This window comes from Tyto alba, unplaced genomic scaffold (assembly GCF_018691265.1).
Source record: "Tyto alba isolate M040663 unplaced genomic scaffold, T.alba_DEE_v4.0 Super-Scaffold_7, whole genome shotgun sequence".
Lineage (NCBI taxonomy): Eukaryota > Metazoa > Chordata > Aves > Strigiformes > Tytonidae > Tyto > Tyto alba.
In genome coordinates, this window is record NW_024881328.1 from 419,673 (window position 1) to 438,705 (window position 19,033).

General features: G+C 39.3%; 1 protein-coding gene across 4 annotated transcripts in view; it reads right to left on the reverse strand.

Annotated features, from left to right (window-relative positions):
- The window catches only part of TANC1 (tetratricopeptide repeat, ankyrin repeat and coiled-coil containing 1), a 115,228-nt gene that overhangs the window by 19,611 nt on the left and 76,584 nt on the right, over window positions 1–19,033 (reverse strand). For all 4 annotated transcript variants that reach the window (XM_032992652.1, XM_032992650.1, XM_042783819.1 and 1 more), the window contains exons 7-15: window positions 18,368–18,625; window positions 11,462–11,587; window positions 9,052–9,333; window positions 8,057–8,205; window positions 6,531–6,762; window positions 5,159–5,325; window positions 2,593–3,200; window positions 1,094–1,202; window positions 755–877 (exon numbers count right to left, since the gene is read on the reverse strand). In XM_032992652.1, coding sequence (XP_032848543.1) covers window positions 755–877; window positions 1,094–1,202; window positions 2,593–3,200; window positions 5,159–5,325; window positions 6,531–6,762; window positions 8,057–8,205; window positions 9,052–9,333; window positions 11,462–11,587; window positions 18,368–18,625 — 2,054 coding nt within the window. The remainder of the gene's footprint in view (window positions 1–754; window positions 878–1,093; window positions 1,203–2,592; window positions 3,201–5,158; window positions 5,326–6,530; window positions 6,763–8,056; window positions 8,206–9,051; window positions 9,334–11,461; window positions 11,588–18,367; window positions 18,626–19,033) is intronic.

The window sequence follows — 19,033 nt, forward strand, 5'->3', positions numbered from 1 at the left end:
TGGCAGACATTGACTTTATCACATATATAGCAATATGAAAGTTTAAAGTCATCTGTTAGCAAACAGATTATTGTATAACTGAACTATGTACTCCTAACAGAAGGCTCGCCTCTCCCCTGAAACTCTCTACTCTCACCACAGTTTCATCTGTGTGACTTGTTACTACTCTGCAGATTTATGTAACTGACTCCATTAATAGAGAACCAGACTGCATAAAAAGCAATCTCAAAAAAATGATCAGACCATGCATGTGTGTGTGTGTACATACAATTCTCCAATCAAAAGGCTTAGCAGTTGGCTACAATCGGAACTTGTCAGCTTGGATTTCTCTACCCATAATCCAGGGATCCAAATGCAAAGTTCTGGTATTTTACATACTTTCACAGTATTTCTCCTTTTACAATTCCCTTGAGACTTCCCCCCTACAAGAGAATATGGCTGAGGTCTTCCCAGCAAATCAGGTGGTACATCTGACCTGCTGAAAATGCATCCATACACTTACCTATGCTACAGTGTATGGCTACAACAGAATCAGGGTGAAACCCTTCTTTCCATCAAAACTATCAAGGAAAATTAAACTGGACTTTAACAACAGCTTAAAAAAAGTACATGAAGACCTGTCATAAAGGAGTTCAGTTACAGATGCAACGTGGCGGCTTTTTGTCTTCTAAAGGGTTACAATAATTTCAACATTCTTCAACAGAGTTACAGCAACAGATGAAGCACTGATTGTAAAAAATTCTTACTTTCTTACCTTCACATTGGGTGTATAGATGTTTCTCAGAGAAGCAAGGGCTGCAGACAGTCCATCGGTACTATAACCAATCCACAAGGCTTGAAGATGACTGGAAGAAATTCCAGTCCTTTTACTGAGACCCTAACAGAAATGATATAACAGGAAAATCTCTCTGTAGGATTAGAAATGCTATTTATATCTACATCTCATCAGTATAAAGAGAAGTCACAATTTTGTTTGTTAGTACTACCAAGGACTTTGCATAAGCTTCTAACAAATTATTAAAGCAACTCAGGAGAATTTCTAAGAGGTATTTGTATGAATAGATCATAAACCTTATTAAGCTATAAGCTTTACCTTAAAAATGTGAGCTTTAAGGATATGATGACCAAGTTCCATAGTTTGTTGGCGGTTTAACTTTCCCTCTTGCCGAGAAAACATGAAAGCCAGTAGAGCGTGTCCGTTCCTAGTAAAAAGGATTGAGAACTGCTTTTATAATTATACCTTCAGTAAATATCCTAACATATCTGTATGCCTGTCATAATGCCTCAAATTTCTTTGTCAGACTATTGAAACATACAATTACATCTAAACAAAATTCTTTCCATAACAAAATAATGCAAAGAGAAAAAAAGGCAAATTTCAAAGTTGAAACAAACTCCTAATATTTTTCTACTGCCACCTCACAAGAAGCCCACGTCAGAACCAAAGCAGCTTTGGACATGGATTTGCATACTGCTCCCCTTTTGTCTTGTTTCATCTCACAGTCAGAAACTGCAGCTACCGCTGATAAAACCGGATCCTTTTAGAAGATCTGAATAATTTTGAAATTTGAGGCAAAATATTTATTTAGTAATTCTACATCTACCAGTGGTCAGTGTTCTGGGTAACTGGAAATGCTATAACCCTCAGAAAACAAGGTTATCATATACTACACATTTATCAGACTACACACCAGAATGGGACAGTTAACCATATGCTAATTAGACTACTCATCTAGGGGAGATGAGGTGCGTGTGTGGCGTCTTGCTCCATCTTCAGAAATTTCTGAACAGAATTTTTCAAAAGTGGAAGTTTTAAGTAAGACTAGGCAGCACTCCACTGTCTGTTAGAGCATGCACTGTGCATCAGGTATGCCATGGGCCCAAGGTGCAGCTAGCCATGTTGAAAAACGGTAGAGGCCAAACAGCCTGCAATCCTGATAATTCCACTTGCTAAACTGTTTTTGTTAAATCCACTTGGAAGCACAGAGAAGTCCTGGGTTGGTGACAATTTTAAATGTCATCATTATTTATTCTTTTATAAAAGCAATCAAACTAATCCCCTGAAGAATATGGAAAAAAGCAGAAGATGCAGTCTGTGAGGATGTGCGTGTACAGTAACAGCTTACTGTCTCCAATTTAGCTAATTCATGCTCTCCAAGTCAAAGAAGGTGACATGGAACAAATTGAAACAATGCCATAAGAATATAATTATAGAACAAAGTGGCTTACTATTTTTATGTTTACAAGTGCCCAAATGATCTGTTCTTTCTATTCCTGCACTCTAAATAGACAAGGTACTGCTGCACGTAATTCTAAACAATTTTGCTATATTAATGACAACATAATACTCTCATTCCTCCATGAAGGTAGAAAAGTCAGATGCAAACCTGCGAATTCTACAGTCAATGATGCACTGTAACCGCTGATACTTCTGGTCAAGTCTACTTCTAAACATATAAAAGTTTTCATTTTGGAAAAAATTAGGCGTGCTTGTGTTTCAACATTACTCTTCCCTCTCACCAACTGTTGCAACCAATTACATAAAACATAAGTGCAGTTATTTGAACATGATTTACTGCAGGTTTCATTTACCTTGGCTCACATAAGAAGTCAGTATTTTCACCATCTGCTCTCCAAACAAGCCATTCCCTGAAGGAAGGATGGCAGAACATACGTGTTTTGTCACGTCTTTTTATCAGAAAACACGAAAGGGCTTCCATCCTTTGGTTGAAGTCTTCCCATTGTTGCTCGCCATTTATTTGGCCTGCATTAATAGCTTGGAAAATCTGGTCATCTGTCATAGGATGTAGGGATGCCAGTGCCACATTTAATATTGGCAGGGCTCGCTCAAAAGCAGAGTTTGTCATGAACTTCATATTGCACTGAAGTAAGTACAGTTCTGATAGAGACACTGGAACAACCTTGTAGCTTGCACTTTTGATTACTAAGTGACCTTTTTGGAAAAGATCCAGAGTGAGTTTCAAATAGAGATAAGATCCCAGGCTTCTCATGATCAGGTGGTTACTCACTTTCCCAATAATAGCTGCATCAGCTTTTCCATTTAAAGATATGTTGTTTAGAATTTCCTGGCTGTTATTAATTCTGTACTGAATATAAGCATTCAAGTCATCATGAATTTCTTTGTTGTCTGGAAAATTGTCCAGGGATATTGCGATGAAGGGCAGTGAACTCACTACTTCCTATGAGAGGGAGAGGGGAAAAAGAAAAGAAAGAAAGAAAAAAAAACAAAACCACACATGCATTACAGTATTCCAGCAGTGAAAACTCAACAATGCATCTTTGCTATATTTCTCTTCTGTAACAAGTACCAGACAGGTTAAAAAGAAATTCAGTATCTGTGATGACTTCGCAAATATTGCCCCCTGATAACAAGCAGAACAATATTTCTACGTTTCATCATTTTTCATATGAAGGTCTCAAATATTTTACTGACCAAGTTCAGCAAGACAACTGAAGGGGATGAGCCATAGAAATGATCACTTCAAAATTAAAGGAAGAGAAAACAGTTACCAGATTTGGACCTTCCTGGCCAGAGGAAGGGGGGAGGTAGAAGAAACGTACTATTAAGAAGGAATGATTTATTAAGAAATATCACAAATGACAAGACAGAAAACAATCTCCTCATTGTTACATCTTCCAGAAATAATGTACCATAAAGGGACCATCCACACATACAGTCCCACTTAGTTTAAGGCAAGTACCAAGTATGGCACAGTCAGACACTTCAACAGGTTTACCTGAACACATTTTTATGTTTATGTAACACAGAACACATTTATGTTTATGTAAATAAAGACCCAAGAGACATAAAACTTCTTACAGAGGCATGTATCAGAAGGGTTTAACAAACTTCTCAACACTTCCACAACACAATAAGGAATTCTTTATTCCACTTTAAAGTAGTTACACGGATTTCCAAAAACTGAACTTTCAGGCTAGTGAGATGTTTTGATCACAGATGCATACTTCTCCTGAGAGGAAACAGTCCCTACTACAGAAATCCCTTCTTAAAAATAAAACTTTAGCTGGTAACTAAACTCTTCAGCCAGTTAAATGCTTAGAGTCCTTAAAGTCCAACCACTGGGTTGGAAGAGGACCTTCAGAGGTCATCTAGTCCAATGCCATCACACATCCAACTTCACATCAGTACTGTCTTGTACCTTGTCAGCTTGATAACTCTGGAGGCATCTGCCTCCTTCTGTCCAGATGTTCTCTCAGCTGCATTAGGAAACAGCTGCTACAGAGCTGGACTCAGTCCTCCTTCAAGTCTTCTCCTTTGACACTGAGGGACGCCTAGTCAAGCAGCAGTATAGGACTGGTAGTCCTATAGATAGTGCTGTATCTCAAGCACCATCAAAATACATAAACAGTGCTATCTTAGAGATACAGTAAAAGACTGAAATGGACACAGCTTGTTTTTTAAACTAAAGTGAACGGAAGGAGACTATCTTAAAACAGCCTGACTGACTAGTGCTGAAAACAAAACCAGAACTTTGTTCAGAACATTGCTGTCCAGCACAGAAAAACAGGAATTCTATATGGCTTCACTTAAACACTCTCAAGATTTCTGCAAGTATCTCTTAGCTGCTTAATTCTGACAAAATGCTTTAACCAGAAGTTTTGAGGCTGGGTTCTTTCAGGGGCAGCAAACAGGTGAAGGGATGCAGACAGATCAATGGTAATAAGGCCAGAAATCAATCTCATCAACACAGATAGTGGAATTGTGGCTTATCCCTTCCTAAAAAGTGAAAATCCAGAGCTTCAGAAATACACGCCAACCAGTAAACATTGAAGGGAAAATCACTATGGGCTTCCAATTACTTTTTTTTTTTTAAGCTTTCATTCATTTGCCCATTTCACTCTTGTAGGCCAAGGGAACAGACTCTGATTTCAGCACTTCTTGTATTATCAATCCTACTAGCCTACTCAAGAAAGTGATTCAAAACTAAAAAGGCCTTCAATATCATACTTGTGCACTGTAAATAAACATGCAACGGCAAAGGAAGAAAAAAAAAAATCCAAGAGACTTTACATTGAATTCCTCTAAAACCAGTATTTCTCATAATAATGCAGCTGCACCAATATAAAAGATCACTTAGTCTTTGAGCATAAGAACAAAGTTAAAAGGTGTTTTTACCTGGAAGGTAGTTCTTACAGTCACAATGAGCTTCAACCAAGGAGGAAACTTAGAGATTATGTTTCTGATAAACGAAGAAATTGTGTCACCATAATCAGGTTTATGAAATTCCGCATCATTTAAACCATCTATTAAAATAATGTAGTCTTCCTCAGGAATTTTCTGCTCTGAAATATAAAAATAAAAAAGGAAAGGATGAATACAAATTCTCCTATTGACATATTTTTATCCCCAAATTTTGAACATCAAGAAATAAAAATGTATCTTTATGCAAAGCAATGCATTTTACAGTATTCAAGCGTTACTTAGTAGATTAAAAACAACGTTAGGAGATATAAAACAGTATTGCCATAAAATGATAAAATGTGGAAGTGATCACTTACAGTAGTGTCTTTTACTGCACCATTATTACGGATCTATTTTGCAACTGATTTAAAAAGAGTTAAAAGATTAAACATAAGAGATGCACGGATATGGGAAGAAGGTGCCTGTAGGTTGTTTATGGTATTAGTTTACACTACTTTTAATTATTACTTATTTACTTAAAACTCACCTTTTACTGGATGTATCAAACAAGAAGTTTACCATTTACAAAAATCGTTCTGGTATTGGTTTACACTTTCAGTTCTGAGGAGACAAGGTTACCTTGCAACAGCTTGAGAAACGCAGTATTCACTTTGAGCAGTTTGTGAGGATGAAAATCACAGGGATAAACATAAGATTTGCCAATGGTTTCATAGGATTTTTGTTGACTGTCAACATAATTCAGGAACTCCAAAGCAGTTTTCATAGGAATGATACATGCTCTGTTCACCCACAGGCAAGTCTCGTCCCATGTCTCGCCATATATTGAGTATCTACACAAGCTGGCACCTACTGTGAAACTAGCTGTTTTCAAGGAGGAGTTAGCTAGGTTTTTTTAAAATCTGAAAATCATGATGTTACACACTTTCTTGGAAAACTGCCATATGAATTTTACAACCACACCCACTTTGCAGGTATTTAGGCACAGAAAATTACAAAACAAGTGTGACAAAACTCAAAAGCATCTGAAAACAAAATCCTTTAATGCAAATGCACTGGCCTTAACTTCAAGCTACAAGGTTACCCTCCAGTTTTCTGGCAAAAAAATAAATGTAAACTTTCCATGACCTTTAATAAGTTTCATATAATTTTATTCTAAAACTTGAAACAAGTGTTCAAAACCCACCTATTATTGTTAGAAACAACTACCACAATTAAGGAATCCCTTCCTCCAGGAACGTTCTGCTTTATTTGTTTCTCTTAGAGAATTAAATTGTATATTCTCAGTTTTTTTTCACTTTTTATGCAATTCAGGTTCAGTTTTCATGTCACCTCCTGCTTAACCTACCTTTCCTGAGGTTTGAAAGTGGTTCCAACACTCCCCTTTTAAAAGCTGCTGCTGGATCTTGGACACAAGATCTCAGGCTAAGCATGCTTTGTAAGTGAGGCTCTTTTATTAGAAGATCTCTGTATGCTGTTAATTGATTTGAACGACAAAGTAAAGCTGCAATACTGTGCACGAATTCTGGGACAAGACATGTGTATGTGTTGTCAGCTTGACAGTAGTGATAAGCAACGACCTGGAGAATAAAAAAAAAAAAACACAAATGTGTTACCCTTTCAATGTTTAAGTTGTTTACTAGTTAGTCCAATTAAGATCAAGTGTTATTAAATTTCAACTACAAAATATTTTTCAGTGTTAGAATAATTATCCAACTCCACTACTGGTCTCAGATGGCTTGTGTCAGAGACACAGAAAGGAAGACAGTGAAATAGATTTTGACCTTGTAGGGCACACAAAGAGGAAGAGAAATCAGAATGTCAGATTCTAGCAGGAAAACATAGTAGTTTGAGCTCATGCCATTTGGATACAGTGGGTAAACAGCTGAGTAACTAAGTAGTACAAGAAAAATAACTTGAGACTCTAAGCAACCTATTAGCTATAATTTAACAACATTGTATCACACACTGTAATGACCCAAGGACTAATATAATCATCATCTGGCAAAAGTACATGACAGACAGCCTCATAAAGTAAAGACATCCTAATATAGCAAACAGAGAAAGGGGACAACTGGATTTATTCTGATTATTGTGAAGGTGTGTATTACTTAAAAATAAAACCTAACATAGGCCATACTTCTCTGAAAAAAAAAAATCAAACCATAAGTAAAATAGTATAATAGTAAGCATAAGTGTTCATAGTAAATAAGAAGTTTGCATGTCAGTGATTCTCATAACGTTGTTTCCAAACAATACTCCTCACCTCAAAGACTGCAACAACATCATGCTTTCCTCACAACTATTTGCATGAAGTATGCAATTTGACTATTAATTATTTTTACTACTTAGTCAAAAAAGAAACTACTTATAATAATCTAATGCAAAAATAACTTTTAATTGCTTCCTTCAGACTCTCAAGAGTATGGAAAATAGACTACATTCACACTCAACTTGTATCACACAATACAGATGGGTTATACACAGATAAACATTTTATTTTCTTTTTTTTCCAGAATTATGCTTTTGGAAGGTACAGTGAGCATCTACCTGTAGAGAACACATGGCCCCTTTTGCAAGTGAAGGATCCCAACCTCCCACATACACACACATAAAACAGATGTGAAATGTTAAACATTAACTCTTTCTATAACAAAGCAGAATTCAAGTAGTAACTTGAAAGTTAGAAAAGGTAGGTACTGGTTTCGCCAGTCATGACACTTACCCACCTTTCAGAAGTGTCCGAGGTTACCTACCGCCTGTTCTCCCACCGCTGACTACTGACACACCCCGGAGGGTTTGCAACGCTGACTCTCTCCACCAGGTCAGAGGCTTTCTTACACACTGAACATCTATTAATAAGTGAAAACTCACCTTTGAAGCAAGGCATCTCACAGAATCACCTGTTTGATTTTGATATTCAGGAGTACCAGGAAAATTCAGAGTCTTCACTGTACTGGTACCACTTGGAGGAGCAGACAGGGGTAACTGACTTAAAGGAATCTCCTGACAGAGGTCACCACCTATTTTTAAAAGAACAAATACAAGAGAGACACAGGTTTCTGACAGCAGATTGGTTTACAGGAAGACATAATGGAATATCTTTACTACTAGAGTAAAAATTAAAAGCAAACAATAGCATTAAAAGCAGCCTAAACTACTCTGATAAATAACGGCACATATTTGCATCTTTACAATTTTAAAGCAATTCAACTGACTTTTAGATCAAAACTATAGAATTACTGAAGCAAAACCATGCTTATGAAAATTATGTATGAGATGACTAATTTAAACTAATAGTTACTGTATGACTGAACTCTTGGGAAATATAAAGATTTTATCTTTATTATTATTAATAATATTATTATTTGAAGTGTCAGCAGTAACGAGCCACACCATCCTTCCAGTTAACATAGGTGTTGGATTGGTCAGGTGACAGAATCCTATGGATCCCAGTAGAAGACAGAATGGGTTTCTCCATAGCTTTATTCTTGCCTCTACTGAAATTCTATGGAAAACACTGGTACTGAAAAGCATGTGGTACACAGTGGAAGAGACATGTCACTGCTCTCCAAGCTGATGGGAGAACAAGCTACTACAGTCATGCTACCAACAGAGTTTATGGCACACACTGCCTGACCGGAGGAGAAGTCCCTACATATTGCCTCCATTTTACTGTCTCTTTTTATGGACTGAGCCCACGCTATATTATATGTGAGGTATGTGACAAAGCATACAATTTTAACAGTTTCCTCACTGGAGGAAATAAGCATTTGCGGATGAGTTGATGAGGTCCGACTACCTTAAGCCAAAAAAGCAAAAAAATATTTGACTTGTTATCAGTATGAATACTCAGAAAAGCAACATACTTTGGGGGGATGAATTAGGGCTACTTGAAGCTATTTGTCTCATGCGACTTCCATGGCAGCTAAGTGCCACCAGCCGTGAAATAACTGCCGTCTTCCCAAATCCCACGCTTCCAGTAATAACTGCTCCCCTGTTCTCTGCTGGATCAGTATTCTTCAATTTTTCTTCAATTGCTTGAAACAGCCATTCTCTTCCAACAAACACCGAGTCTGTTGTTACACTTGGCACTTCAAACAATAGTGGCTTCAGTAAAATGTCTTGAGGCTTATAGGGGATGAAATGAGCTGAGAAAATGTGGCAGGGAGAAAAGTTTATTAGAAGAAACCTGACATGCAATAAACCAGCACTGTTTCAGAAGATAATTTCATACAGTGACCTTGTTAATAGCATTCATAATCAGACTACTTAGAGCTTTCATTACGAAAACAAGAGACTGATTTGCTCAGTTCAGGTCTACTCCATAATTCCTACGTTAATTCCTACGACTTACATTATAGAGGAGAAAAGCTACAAGTATAACTTGAGGATTTTTTAACAATTGCTCTTAAGTTAATAAGTTGCAGAATCCAAAATTCTTAAAAATGCATTAGTAATTCTGTAAATGAGGAAGTGCCAAACATATTTCAGTTTTGAGTGAACTACACTGATGAGTATCTCAGTGTCAGGTCTTTAAATCTGTAAAGACATTTACAGAGAAACTGAAAAAGGTACAGAGGGTAAATAAATTTTTCTGTTTAAAACCCCCCCATATTTTTAAAAGTAGACTAAAAAAAAATACATTACTACCCTGTTCTTCCGTACTTTTGAAGCCACAAGAACAGAAATTACACAGCACAGCTGAAAGTGCAGTCATGCTTGATTACTTTAATCTATACATTTGGCAAAAACCTGATGAGACTTAGAAGAACAACTTGGGTTTCGTCGTGTAAAATACATTAAAATTTACAGAAATAATAAAGTTCACTAACATAATGCTGTAAGGATTCATTAACCAAATCTAACGTTACCCAAATGCGGTTTCAGCATTAATCTATGACTGAAAAAAAAAAAAAAAAAACAAAGAGGACAGCATAGCATCTATATACGATCTCAAGATCAGTTTTACCAGGAGTTTGCTTAAATTTTTCTGCTTTTAATTGTTATTTGTTGTGAAGGATGCACTCGACTCCTTGATGAAACCAGCAGCAGTTTGGCTCAGGGTCTAAGCTGCAACCAGGCCAAGGACTCCTCTAGTTCTGGTCTGTTTTCTGGAAACCCACAAAGGAGCAGCGTGGCATGGTGAGCATCGATGCATGAGAGCTTGGAACACCCATCACGCGATTAACACATCAGCAGCAGGTGGCTTTTCAAAGGCTCATTCACCAAGGAGCAAAGAAAGTTGTGGCTACCAGGAGTCTCACGCGTACCTCTTTCCCCACACGGAATCTGACTAGAAGCTAACCACTTAATTTAATAAAACACGGCAGCCTGAGGGAGCCTTCTCTGAGCAAGCCCTGCTAAGCGGCAGGCTGCATGGCAGCGGTCCCCCCTGGCGCTGGCCGACCCCGCAGGGCTGTTTTTCGAGGCAGAGACCTAACGCACTGCCTATCTTTTGGAAGTGACCAATATCGCACATAACCTTGTGTTACTGTGCACGAAGATTGTGTCTTGGTAACTTTGAGTCACTGTTATGTCCTTTGCGCAGTAAGAGGCAGAGTGAACCTTGCCATCGAACGTTGTTAAGCCACACTTTTACAACACCGTATTTCAATAAAACCACTTTTGATGGTACCTTAGACAGTGGTTCTTTAAGCAGTCTCAATTGCCCATTTGTGACATTGGTCAATTAACAGAGCCTGCAGATGACTAAGTTAGTTAAGAAAAGAAAACAAAAAAATGGCATACATCACTTGTGTTTAACATAAGCCTGTCATTTTCTGACTCAAAGACCAGAGATATTTAAGTTTATATTCGTCACAAATAAGTCTAATGGTATTAGATCGGTTTTCTTCCTGAAACAGAGTTCTAATGACAGCCTTGTAAAGATTTTAAATTCAGCATTGTATTTCTTAAGTTGCAGTACACTCTTATCTGAATGTCACATGATAAAATCTGGCAGTCAAGAAAATACTCAGTACAGTTCCTGAACACTGGTATTACAACACAACTTCAATTTGGAGATTCACATGATCTGTACTGCAGTGCCCATGCACACTTAGATAAACAATATATTGATTTCTTGTTAAAAGCCATATATTCAATTTCTAAGCCACAGCGTTATGCAGAAAAACGCTGAGCGATCTGTCAGAAGTACTCTAAAATAACACCTTGTGGGATGGGGGTGTTTACACAGATCACACAACACTGATGTTACAAAACTACTGAAGAGCTGTATGACTGTGCCAAGACAGACGCAGATGCAAATACGAGTACCTTTACTTTCCTGCTGCACTCTTCCACCAGCAGTGTTGTGCCAAGGTAAGCGAATTGAAGTGCGTAAAGGAGCATTTCTTTGTCCATCCAAGTAACTAAGATCTTCCAGTTTGGTCGAACTTGTTGCTAGGATTCAATTAAAGGGTTGAAGCTTATTTTTCTCTCAGCATAAGTTACAAAGAACGTGATTATTTATTACAGTTCTTTCCTCAATAGAGTACTTACAGTTAAGGTTTTCTAGACCATGGCAGTGATTGAAGTCATTCATGTTATAACATTTACAAAATGCTCTTCAGTCAAGTTCACTAAAGATTTACTTGGATTTTTCCCCTGTCAGACGGCCCTCATGTCTGCCTTCACTTCCTCACATGGTAAACAGTTCTCATGTTAATACAGTTTCCTTTTTTACTATGAGAACAACCATACCAGTGGGTCAGAAGTGTTAGACGCAGGTTCTGATATTAGCTGTTAGTACACTACCTGGGAGGAAATATTTATGTTCTTTTTCTATCGAATGCTACAGAATTCTGGGCAACATTTTTTATTTTCTTAAATTTATAAACCAACATGATAGCTATACAAAAGAAGAATTGAAAATCCAGAGAATGTATTTGTCAAGTTGTATCAGGGATATATGTTTTCACCAGAAATAAACTAAGTGAATATTCACATCAAAAAAAAGCAGTTTTCAAATTGGTATCAAATCCAAAATCTCCCATCTGTTGGAAGCACAACACAGCAGGGCATAAGCAATTCAGATTTCTAGCGTGTATTGACAACAACTTTCTGGCATAGGCAACTGAGAAGCCAAAAAGGGAAGATGCTCTGCTGGACCTGATACAAACAAGGAAGAACTTGTCACAGATGTGAAAGCTGAGGGCAGTCTTGGCTGCAGCGACCATGGGACAGTGGAATTCGGGATCCTAGTATGAGAGAGAAGACCAAAAAGCAGGAGCACAACACCAGATTTCAGAAGAAGAGACTTCAACCTCTTCCTGGAAGAGGAATCCAAAAGAGCTGGTTGACACTCAAGAATAACCTCCTGTAAGTTCACGAAAGGGTCATCCTGACAAGTAAGAAGTAAAGAAAATATTGCACGGATATTGCAATGGATAAGCTCTTAACTGAATGCAAGCTGGGTGGGGGCTTTGAGCAACCTGATCTAGTGAAAAATGTCCTGTCCACAGCAGGGAGTTTGGAACTAGGTGATCTTTGAAGGTCCCTTCCAATCCAAACCATTCCTTGATTCTATGATACTATAAGATGATGACTAGCTTGGTGGATGGATGTTATCTGGACTTCAGTAAGGCTTCTGACACTGTCTCCCATAACACTGTCACGGACAAGCTGATGAAGTACAGGTTTTGTAAGTGCATCATGGGGTGGATTCAAAATTGGCTGTATGGATGGGCACCAAGGGTTGTGATCAGTGGCACACATTCCAGCTGCAGAGAACTCACCAGTGGTGTACTCCAGTAGTCAACACTGGGTTCAAAATTGTTTAATGTCTTCATTAATGACATGGGACAGAGTGCAACCTCACCATATTTGCAGATGACACAAAACTGAGAGGAATGACTAATATGCCAGATGATTGTGCTGACATTCTGATGGACCATGACAAGCTGGAAAACTGTCCTGAATGGAATCTCATGAAGTTCAACCAAGGGAAATGTGAAGTCTTCCAGCTGAGGAGTAACCACCCACACACCAGCACACAATGGGGGCCGATGGGCTGTAAAGGAGCTGTGCAGAGAAGGACCTTGGGGTCCTGGTGGCAAACAACCTGACCATAAGATTGCAATACACCCTTGGGACAAAGGCAGCCAACAGTATCCTGGGCTACACTAGGAAGAGCATTGCCAGCAGGTTCAGGGAAGCAATCCTCCTCCTCTGCTCTGCACCGGTGAGGCCACATCTGGGGTACTGTGTCCAGTTCTGGGCTCCCCAGTACAAGAAAAATACATATTTACTGAGCATTAACTGAATATCATCTCTTCCTAGAGTAAAGCAGGGAAGTCAAAACTACAGGTCCAAGTGTCATGGCTTGAGCTCAGAAGGCAACCGAGCACCATGCAGCCACTCACTCCCCCTTCCCCCCAAGTGCTAAGATGGAGAAAATAAGCACATGCTTGGGATTCAGGATAAGGACAGGGAGGGGATGGATCACCAATTACTGTCACGGGCAAAAGACAGACTTGTTAGGGGAAAGAAAAAAAAAGGACATACATTTATTACAGACACTAAGAACAACACTTAACACACAGAGTAGGACAGTGAGAAACATTACTACACACTGAAAACACCTCCTTCCACCCTTCCCTTCTTCCTGGGCTCAGCTTTGCTCTATCTCTACAGGATACAGGGGGGTCTCTCCTCTAGCACACCTCCCCCATCTTTCTTTCTCTGTTCCTCCACTGACCTGCATGTTCACATAGATGTCACAACTTCTTATCACAAGTCCCATTGCTCCTCCCAGGTCCCTTATTGCAGAGGCGCAGCTGACTGGCTCAGCCTTGGTGCAGAGGTGGGGCTGACTTGGAGCTTGAGGACCCCCCTCCCCTGATACCAAAAACCCCACCACTCACTCAAACCCAGGATACCAAGTTGTAAGGTGTGAATGGGGTTTGCAGTGGGATGTTCGGACTCAAGGTATCTGGGACTAAGACAGAAGTCTGGCCTGAAAATTAAAGTCCAGTCCAAATTTAGAGCAACGAAATAAATCCTGAATGTAATGCATGAATAGTAAACAAATTAAACGAAAGAATTTGAAGACCAGAAAAAGAGCCAGAGCCAAAAAAGGCCAATGATCCTGTGGATGTCACCTGAAAAATATGAGAGTCTAGGCAGTATCCCTTTGCATCAAACTGGGAGGTTGGTCTCAGGTTTGAATTGAGTTTGTTTAGCTTTGACCAGAGATGGCTAAGGCAGCACCTTACTGTCATTCTTTACCTAACAGGAGGCCATAATTGGACTCTTCTTGGAGGGACACAGTAACAAGATGAGAAGCAACGAACACAGGTTGAAACATGGGAAATTCACACTAGATATAAAGGAAAAAAAATTCACTGAGGATATGCAAACAAGCTGTCCAAAGACATGGGGGAATATTCATCCTTGGACTTACTCAACACTCAGACAAACAAGGCCCTGAGCAAACTGCTCTAACTGGGTGTGCTTCCAGTGAGATGGTGGAGCAGAAACCTCCAGAAGCCCCTTACAATCTGAAATAGCCTAAGCTTTTTTAGCACTCGGAAAACTCAGGTACTCATAAGTCTCTGAGAATCCAAAACTAAAATCTGGAGATCTGTATTTCAGGCAGCTGTAACAATAAAAGAGCAGTTACTCTGCAGTCCTCTTTGGCAAGAAAGCCATTTAAGTTCAGAGTGAAATTCTCCAAAATTTATGCAGTAGTGCTATAATAACCATGAAAAGAAGGTGGCTGCTGCTTCCTCCCCTGTCATGTCCTGGAATCAGCAAAACTAGTTTCCATCTCCAAAAGGCACCAGTTTTAAGTGGACATGCAGATCGAGTATGTGAAAAAAAACATGAATCACATACAAGCAGTACAAATGCTCCAAATGACAATCAAGAGCAGAACACATGAGCTTGACGTGCAGAGTTGGAATATCATCTTCATCACACTCATAAACTAGAAATTTTTCTTCAGGAAGAGAACAACATACGATAAAAGGAAAAGCAGGAGCATGGTATGGTTATGGTCCACCTTAGAACTCCAAAATGGGAAGTGGGACATAATAAAAGGGGAAGCAGTAACAGCAAGACACAAGTCAATGATTCCTAGAACAACACTCCAGCTTCTCTGGCATGGATTGGAGGTGTGAGAACTTCCAATCCCACGTTCACCTAGGAAAAATTTCTTCAGTCACTCTTATCTGCAAGGATACTACAGATTAATTATTTAATTTCCTGCACGTGTAGCACAAGCATCCAGTTTTTAAAGAGAGGTATTTAGCACTGGCACTCAAAAGCCAGAAGAGAGTCATTTACAGCTGTCCTGGGTTGAGTGAGTGGTGGAGTTTTTTGGTGGCAGGGGAGGGGGCTATCGGGGCGGCCCCCTGTGAGAAGCTTCTCGAAGCTCCCCCAGCTCCACGTCAGCTCCACTTCTGTTTGGGAAATTGAGCCAATCGGCTGCGCCTCTGCGATAACGTATTTAAGAAGGGACGTGGTGAGGAGCAGTGGGACTGGTGAGGAGGAGTTGCTGCAGCTGCGTGAACACCAAGGTCAGTGGAGGAACAGAGGAAGAAAGGAGGGGGGAGGTGTGCCGGAGAAGAGACCCCCCTGTATCCTGTGGGGAGACGGCAGGGCATCCCCCCCTGCCACCCATGGAGATCGACGGTGGAGCAGACATTGATTTATGGCCTGTTGTTCCTGCTCAGCTGATCAAGGTGCTGTGCCTGAAGAAGGCCGGGGTCTCGTGGGAAAAGGCAGCCCCTCTGCTGTAATTCAGCGCTGGGAGGATTGCAGCATGCGGGGGAGTCCCACGCCGGAGCAGCTCGGGAAGGGCTGCAGCCGTGGGAGGGAATCCAGTTGGAGGAAGTTGGTGACCCATGACGGAGCAGTGTGGGGAACGCTGCGGCCCGTGGGAGGAATTCATGTTGGAGAAAGTTTGTGGAGGACTGTCTGCTGTGAGAGGGGGACCACGATGGAGCAGGAGGAACAAGTTCCAGAAACTCCCCTCACCGAAGATAAAGGAAGTGGCAGCGCTGACTGCACCCCCCATCCCCTGCGCCCCTGGGGGAGGAGGTAGAGATATCGGGAGCAGAGCTGAGCCCGGGAAGAAGGGAGGGGTGGGGGGAAGGTGTTCTCAAGATGTGGCAATGCTTCTCACTGTCCTACTCTGTTTTGTGTTGTTAGTGTCTGTAATAAATGTATGTTCTTTTTTTCTTCCCCTAACGAGTCTGCCTTTCGCTCGTGATCATAAAGGGGGGTTTTCCCCCATCCCAGTCCTATCTTGAACCCCAAGCCTGGCTCTCTGTCCCTTCTCATTGCCGGAGGGGAAGGGAGAGAGAGCCGCTGCGTTGTGGTTGTATGCCAATCAGGCCTAAACCACAACAACAGCTTAATAGCACGCTACATTTCACAAAAATCTGTAGCCAAAAATCTCTGCACTATCACATACTAGAACATCTAAGATCAGGATACTACATTTCCTTTGACATGGGATAATTTGCACAGGGCATTAACTTTTCAGCACTATAAAACTATATCTCATTTCATTCAATAGGCAAATTGCAGATAAATCAAGCTATTTTCAAAGCTTATTCAAGAACTGTTTCTAACATTTGTAATTTTATAACTATGTAAAGTAGCTAGACATGCAAATTCATCACAATTGTTTGCTGCTGTTCACTGTAAAGACATTCACTTTGGTCGATAGGGTGATTCTAATGAATAAACACAGCAGAAAGCCAGAAAGCTTTATTCTGTGGTAACAGCAGTCTTATAGAGAACTGTGGACTCTCTCTCCCCCTGTGAACCTGGGCATTAGTGTATTCACATCATAATTTGTTGCTGCAGAATAATCCTTCAACCACAGAATTCTGAAACTGTGCTACTAACTTTCATGGTATTTTAGAACCTCAAAGTACCTTTCATGACACTTCATGAAGAACTCTTAATGTATGAATATTTTTTTTAAAGCATTGGAATATTGGTTATTACTGAGAAATCTTAAGTTCTTGATAACATTTACTGAGCTGCTTATTAGCTTCTTTTTCTGTTGCAATTTCAATTTATTACAATTTGATGGACTTTTCTGGAATAAACACATTATATACTTCCTTTGAAAATGAAATGGAGAAAGTTTCTTTCTTTTTTCCCCAGATGAACCAACATGTTTATACCTTCACAATGAAAACACAGAACTGGTGCTCATATTTACAATCTACAACCTTCCAAAATTTAAAGTGGTATTGTCAGAACTTAAAAGATTGTCATAAAAATTGCTAGTATGTTCTTTGCCAAAATTTTGCCACTGACCATTTTAAAAGTTGGTTTACCAGCAATATTTCCTCTCTACGTCTTATCATCCTAAGAAAATTCCATGCATCAATTTTTGTTTCACCTTTTGTAATAAAAACACTGCCTTTTACTGACAGTATTTTCTACCTGGAATTAAGGATAATATCCTCCCCTCTACCCCACTAGGAATCAGAAACTCTCAAGCCCTAACCTCATTACTGAAGTTTTCTTCACTCTGCATTTAGCAGGTTTTTTAACTTTGATTTTTTTAGTTAGCTAAACCTACTGCCACATATATGGCACCCATGCTTCGGAACAATATCAGAACACTTTTCTTGCAGGGTTATATTTATGTAAGCAAATTGCCAATTACTGTTAGAATTGGACGGGTTCTACTAATATATTTCAACTCAGAAGTGCTTTTTCAGAGATTCGTCTACTTCACGCTTAGAAAAACTAATGGTAAGGTTACATATGTATCTATCACAACTGAACAGACTCACATTTCCTAAATGAACGGTCCAACTAGAAGGCAGAATTTCACATAGTTCTTTAAAAAAATATATGTCACTTGTTCAACAGAGATCAAAGTATGCTTTTGGTCTTAGTGTCAGTCTAGCGAGTGTGAGCATATACAAAAACAACCACTTCAAGGATTGGTTGATACCAGATACAGTCCTAAAATGACCGACGGACTTTTTAAAGCATTCCAAAGTCCTGACCTAACCAATACCTACTAAAAAGAACAACAAAATCCCTCTGTATGACAATTTCAAACAACTTAGGTAATGCTTGTCTATTCAGTTTAGAAACTATGCTTTTTTCTTTTTGTCCTGTAAAAATGCTTTCATACTAAAAACTGAACTTCAACAGAAATGTCCTATTATTAAGAACATAATTTTTTCTACCTCAGGACTTTACCTGCAACAGAGTTTGGACGAGGCATTATTAAAGAGCCAGAACTTTGAGCATAAGGAATGGGACCCTCTCCTGTTGGTACTACTTTTGGCAAATTCTCAGCAGATCCAGCCGCCTCCTCTTCTGCAACTGGTGAACAATTATCTGTTCTTCTATCATGACTAATCCCTTGATGTTTTCCAGCTCTGAGACTCCCATCCTTGCTCCATTCCAAACTGGATCCACTACGATCATCATTTTCTGATGAACTTGTTATAGTAGCTGAAAAGAGAGAAAAAAATCCCCACAACTAAAGTACATACTAGCGAAAAATGGCACATGTGTTAATATGCATTATAATTTTCATACTCTAATAGCATTTTGGGTCAGCAGATATTCAAGTATTTCTTCACTGGACATTTCGTTAAATTTAGGGGATATTATTTATCTAAAAGAGCCAAACAACACAGCTTCTGAGGTTGGGAAAAACACTTGAGAAAGAGGCAAGAAAATGTTCTGAAAAATCCAGGTGTATCTTTAGATCTATGTAATTTGTGCTGAGGGGGGAAAAGAACCCAAACCAACCACCATTTATGACCATATATGAAGAATCTCCTACTTCACCAAAACATCTCAATTTATTCTAAAAATTAAAATTCTATAATATATCTTGTGAATTTTCAAACCCTT